This window comes from Lupinus angustifolius, chromosome LG14 (assembly GCF_001865875.1).
Source record: "Lupinus angustifolius cultivar Tanjil chromosome LG14, LupAngTanjil_v1.0, whole genome shotgun sequence".
NCBI lineage: Eukaryota > Viridiplantae > Streptophyta > Magnoliopsida > Fabales > Fabaceae > Lupinus > Lupinus angustifolius.
In genome coordinates, this window is record NC_032022.1 from 15,128,431 (window position 1) to 15,135,290 (window position 6,860).

The 6,860-nt window shown below is 32.1% G+C and overlaps 1 protein-coding gene across 1 annotated transcript; it reads left to right on the forward strand.

Moving 5' to 3' along the window:
* LOC109326875 (F-box only protein 13-like) lies at nt 1,351-3,854 on the forward strand. Its single transcript, XM_019559755.1, has 2 exons — nt 1,351-2,003; nt 2,432-3,854. The coding sequence occupies exons 1-2, from the start codon at nt 1,935-1,937 to the stop codon at nt 3,698-3,700; spliced, it is 1,338 nt and encodes a 445-aa protein (XP_019415300.1). The 5' UTR covers nt 1,351-1,934; the 3' UTR covers nt 3,701-3,854.

The window sequence follows — 6,860 nt, forward strand, 5'->3', positions numbered from 1 at the left end:
CAACTCTTGTGTCGTGCCTGATGTAATTACCCATGTGTTGAGAAACTTTGTTTAGCTAGATTGCTTAATTATAACTAGTTCCACTGAACCAAGTAGGTTACATTAGTATGATTGTATGCCTTTAAACTAATCAAGATTGTTATTTAATTGAGATTTAGGAGGTGAATACCAATGCTTTTGTCACTAAAGGTGATTTGTCAATAATAAACAATGATTTATGACGTAACAATATAACATTAGTCTTTTCATGGCTTCATCTAATGGAACTCATTAGTGAGAATTGATCTTGGCCGATCAACTAAACAATTCATATCGTTGACCAAACAAGATCTAAACAATAATATAAGGACTACTTTTGTCATCCGTCTAACACATTGTCTGTACAAGACTATCATGTCATTTGACAACATAGACCTCCGCATGTCACCTGTATATCACACCTACTTTTTGCTAGATGATAAGGACAAACCTAGAATACGACTACTCAGCCTATCATAGATTATAAATCAACTATCCATAGAGTACGAACCTGTCAGAGTCATCCAACATGGGTTAAACATTTGCTTGTTTGGAACAAGGTCGACAAGGTCAGTTGGTCAGTCAGACCAACAATATTTCTCAGAGAATATTCCATGCACCTCTCTACTTGTAAGGAAGTTACTATAAACTCTAAACTCTTTATCTCAACTCTCTTATTATTACTCTAGCATTCTATATTCTCTTTATTTTCATACCTCTCTCAAATACTGACTTAAAGAATCTCAAGCAACATTAAAAACACTTTCCACCATCTACAATATTTAAGAGGCTTCCATTTAGTGGCATATAAGAAGACAATATTGTTTTTAAGATGCCTAATTTATAAAAAAATCAATAAAGTTTTACAGTCATATGGTAACTAAATTATAATGAGAGTTCTCCATAAGCAGAGAAGCTGATTGCTCAATTTTATCATTTTTTACAATTGTATAAAACTAACTAAGAGAATTGGCAACTTACTTAACCAATTTTAATATAGTGAGGTTTATAAAAATCTAATGTTGACATATTCATATTAGAGGAAGAGGCTCCTCAACAAGATTAGATTTAACAACTCAGTTATTTATTCCATATTCCACAGGTAAAGGTCATAAACCCTTTAAATTGTTCATGGGGTGAAAAAGAAAGAGACCAAAAATAATTTGACAAATTAAGTTGCATCATGTGAAAAATCGAAACTTTTCTGCTGGAAAGCACACGAGGAGAAGCAAAAGAAAACATAAACAATAACTCATTTAACAGCTTTTGCTTTTCAACATTTTCTCCTCACTACAAGTCTACAACTTAATATAATCTAATATAATCACTTTTTTCAACAACAAAAAAAGTGCTTGGTTTATAGCTAGGGGCATTGAGCAATGAGCATTGACTTTTATGAATGTAGTTGTAGGAACTAGCAAGCATAACATAGTAGGGTCCCTAGTCCCTATATCCAAAAGAAGACAAAGATTCGGTTAACGAGGGTTTGGTTTGTTACTTGCTTTTTTGCTTTTAGAGACAAGAACAGTGACACACAAATATCATACCTTTGACAATTTTTGTGGTCCTTTTCTCTTTCTTTTATGCAATGTGAAAGAAACGATTAAAGTTATTGCATGTGGCACCACACCACTGTTTTGTTTAGTGTTCTTTCATTTTCTAACCCTCTCTCAGAAATCAGAATCCAAAGCTTAGATTCTTTGGATAGTAATAAGAGTCAACTACTTGTTACTGTTTTTCACTTCCAAAAACAAGTTCCAACCCTCGTGTGTGTATGTGATTCTTAAACTTGTGTAAGTGTCAACTCTAACAAAGGAAGGTTCCTACATAACTTCCAACTGTTTCATTTTGCTTTTTGGATTTCCTGCATTGCTTTTTTGCACTTACCCCTATATTTAAATCACACACACTCTTATATGTTTATCTATTGTGTCTTGTGTTGTTTTCTCATCCATTTTACTAAGCACCACTTTCAGTTCTATCAGGTTTGTTCATTATCTTACTTCCTTGTCTCAATGACTATGATTTTCTTCTACTCCTTGTGTGGGTCTTGTTTGATTTCACTTCAACATTGTTTTCTTTTCCATTCTTTTGTTTCATTGTTTCAAGTTCAAAGAATGTTTTAGAAGAGGGTACACTTATATTTATGCTACCAGGGTCTTTTAATAGTTTCCTAACTATGAAGCTTTAATTATATTGTTCCTCAGAATTCATAAAAGTTGCAATTTTCATGTTGAAAAGTTGAAGAATAGTAATATTGTTGAGAAATTAATTCAAGACCAATATTTTTATGATATAGTTTTGGAACAATTTAGTATTCTTCACTCACTGCTAATGACTTCTAAGATTAGTATAGTCTTTGAAACTGAGAAAGTTGATTATTTGATAACATTTTATTACTTTGTTGCTTCAGTTACTTTCACCCCAGAAAATTTCAATGGAACATAATGGTGTTTGGCATAGTCAAGGTTTGAAGAGAAAGACACCAGAAGATGAAAATCATGAACTCCTCAACAATTTTTCTCTGAATGACCTTAATGAAGATCTCTTTGAAATGATACTTTCATGGCTTCCAACTTCCACATTCTTTCGCCTTACTTCTGTGTGCAAAAGATGGAAATCAGTTCCTTCTTCTTCAAGTTTCAAGCTTGCATGCTCTCAAATTCTTTCAAGGGAACCTTGGTTCTTAATGGTTGCTCCTAACCTTAACCAATCTATTATATTTGACTCTGCTGAAAGCACTTGGAAAAGGCTCAGTCACCCTCCTCTTCTGCAACAAGAGTCTAACCAAAATTGCATGCCAGTTGCAGCCTCTGGTGGCTTGATTTGTTACCGAAAATTATCCGGCGACTTCATTGTTTCCAATCCTGTCACAGGTTCATGTAGTGAACTCCCTCCCCTGCATTTTGCAACACAAAACCAACCTCTAAATGCCATAGTGATGAGTAAAGTTTCCAAAGACCAACTCTCTTACAAAATTGTGTTAGTCTTTGGTGAAATTCCAAATCTTTTGTTTCAAGTCTACAATTCAATCTCTGGCTGTTGGGAAAATGAGGCTGCAATGAAGAGAAAGGTCAATGATAATTCGGAGGTACATGATTCAACCGACGACAATGTAGTATACTTCCTCAGCAAGGTTGGAACTGTAGTTGCAAACAACATCCAAAGAAGTCCATCTAAGCAATATTCATCAGTCATAACTACTACAAAATCCAATGAAGAAGTTGTATATTTTCTTAGCTCCTCAGGGAAAGTGGTAGCTTGCAATTTGACACACAAGTGCTTCGTCGAGTACCCGAGGCTGTTGCCTATTTTCAGCGAGTACTCGATTGATATTGTGGAATGCAATGGTGAGATGCTAGTTGTTTTATTATCAGAATTCTTGGAAAGTGCAAGTTTAAGAGTATGGAAATATGATGAGGCTAATAGAGGGTGGCACCAAATTGATGCAATGCCTGCAGCAATGTCTCATGAATGGTATGGAAAGAAGGCAGATATTAACTGCATTGGTTCTGGTAACCAGATATTGATATGCTTGAATTCCCTTGAGCTATGTACTTATGTTATGTGTGATTTGGTGACTAAAAAGTGGGTTGAATTACCAAATTGTTGCATAAATGGTAAAGTTATTGATTTCATGTCTGCATTTTCATTTGAGCCAAGATTAGAGGCTTCTGTATGACAACAAAATGGAAAGTCTGGTATCTTAGTTGCTATCTATCAGCTACTTGTACTTGAAATTCTGTTATATAAGCTCAAATTTTCTATTCATTTCTTTGTTATTTGAATTATTTCAATCTTCAAGTATATGGATATTTTAAGGTAAGATAGTTATTGTTGATAGAATTCATGGAATGTTTTTGGTACTACTAGGGTATCTCCTCACCATTTTTGGGTAAGGAACTAATCTCTTTTGGAGTGCGTAGTTGCCCCTCCCAACAAATGTAGTTTGTAGGAATCGAATTTTTGGTTTTTTGGTTATCTTGAGAATCTAATGAGGCTTTACACCACTATATTAACACCTAGTTGATATAGAATTCATGGAATACAAAACTGCCAACATTCACTCAAAATCAAAATTCAAAGCAATGACTTAGGGACAAAAAATCAAGCAGGCCTAGGCCCAAAATAAATATCCCTCAATAATATTGAATTCTAACTCAATAGAAAGTGACAAATCATTTAGAAAGTGACAGATATCATGTATAAGATGTGACAAATCATTTAGAAAGTGATGTATTTAAATAAGAGTGTAATATTTATACACTATCAATATAAAAATAAGATTTATATAGTCATTATATTATTTATCACTCATTTAAATTATTATTTTTTAATTACTTTTTCACATCCATAACCGAAGTGGCTTCACTCCCATCTTTATAGAAACTTTATTTTATTTTCTTCCCTCTATTGTGCCTTCACTCCATTTTATTCTGGTTCATTATCATGATGACGTCAGCATGCAGGGCAGGCCCAATTGGAAGAAGAGAGAAAAGTGGTGGCAGATTAAAACATAAGCAAACAGTGCAAGCCCATGCTCACTTATAGCTGAAAATGACATATCAATTTTGAGGGTAAATGTTTTTTTTAATAGTACACAATGGTATCTCCTCACCTTTTGGGTAATGTACTAATCTTTTTTGGATTTGTATCTTCCCGATAAGTGTTACTCACAGAAATCGAACTTTCGACCTTATGAATCTAGTGGGGGGCTCACACCAATTTTGAGGGTAAATTGAGTGAGAGACAAATGATGTAAGGGGGGCTGTATTCATAATTCATAAATGATAATTTAATGTTGCCAACAAAGTTTGTATGCGATATTTACTCAAATTGGAGTGGAGACCACATTATAATTGTTGATATGAATTCAAAGGATATTGATGCATCCACTATATATATATAAGGATTATTAATTTCCTTATCTACGCACGTGGCAACCACTATCTGATTCGATACTCGAACCTCAAGCAATGTGGCATTGTCAGTAATAGCACTCTGTCAATTAAACAAAAAACAAAAATAAGATTCCTCCTATTTTGGAGTTTTTAAGAACTTGTCCTAAGTTTTTTATTAATTTCAAATGTGGTTACTTGTTATATATAAAAATTTATATTTATTGTGAATAAATATTACATTCATTTCAAATGTGTTTGATTTTATAGAAAATGAATCATTAGTTGGATAAAAAAAGAAACATTGTGACAGTTAATTGATCATGAATATAAAACTTTGTCCAATTATATCATTTGATCCTTATAATCTATAAATTCAAATTTAGTTGTGATAATAACTCATAACTCGTTATTACATGAAATATTTTTTCATAATGTGGGGGTGGTGGAGCCAATTGTACTTAAGCATACCCTCAAATAAATAAATAAAGTGTGTTGATTGGCACCATCTTGCTCATCAACTACCACTCTTATTATTTGAAATTGAGTATATAATGTTTCAAATTAGAAATTCTTATAAAAGTATTAACTTTCTAATTTGGAACAATTTTTTCATTGTAAAATCAACGGAATAAAAGTGACACACATGAAAATGAAATCAAACTTAGTATCTTAGTTATTTAACAGAAAAAATCTAAATTAAAGATGAGATAAGACACATTAAACATGTGCTTCATTTTAAAGATCACAAAATTGTAATATAAAAATTACATATGTTCAATTAATTGTTTATCCATAAAGAACATTTTTTTTTAAAAATATATATTTTTCAATCGATCTCTCTTTATTACTTTTTTTAGAATAAAATAAGATGCAATTAAAATTTAAAACATATAAAATTCATTTATGTTATTTTACTTTTTTTTCTGATAGAATCTAAAGAGAGAAATGAAAGGAGGAATGAAAGTGACATAACCTCCCATCTCCATAGACTTGTTTTGGGATTGGCTGAACTTGGGTGCTTTCCTTTGGTTTTATCTCACTCTCACTGTTACTGAAGAAACATAACATCCATATCCAACTTTCATTTTATCCACTCCTATCTTCCCCTACTATCTCTTTCTCATTTCCATTCAAATCCCCACTACACAATTGTCATTAATCCTGTCCAAGTCAGGAATATCCACATGTACGTGAGACTAATTCTCTCAAATTTGATTATTAAGACTCGAACTGAGACCTTACTTAAGGGAAATCAAATTAGATTATTAAGAACCAACCATTTATTACATCCAACTACCTTCAAGCCCAATTGATATGGGTTAATATTTTGATGTGAAGTTGGTACCCCATAAGTAATAGCAAAGCCCCAAACAGGAAAGAGAGATTGAGTTTTGATCAAAAACTTTAAGACATTAAGTTTCTTATTACATATATGCAATTGAATATATATATTCGTATCCAATGTGTGACTTGTTTTACCCTATATTATCAAAATTTAAAATTCAAACAAGTATTTGGCGACGTCTCAAGGGTTTATAAGATGATAAACGAGTTTTTTGATATAAAAAAACAAGGGTGTAATTTTGTAAAGTCAACGGAAATAAATTATGACTTATAAGTTGAGAGATTTTTAAGTTAGTTACTCTTATCAACTAATTGATCTACTACTAGTTTTAACCATAACTTTCAATTCAATCAAAAAGATTATTAACCATAAGTTTCAGCTATTTGTATAATGAGCCTGGACCTAAGTCTATGGAGATGAGAGGTTATGTCAGTTGAGACCAACTATAGTATATGAATAGTATATGACACATGCCACTTGAAATTTTTATAGTAATACTTATATAGAAAAAAAGTTGTATGGAGACACATGTAACATGTCACATTCGGAAAGTACATTTTATAGTTTTTCATATTATCATTTAAATTTAATTAAAA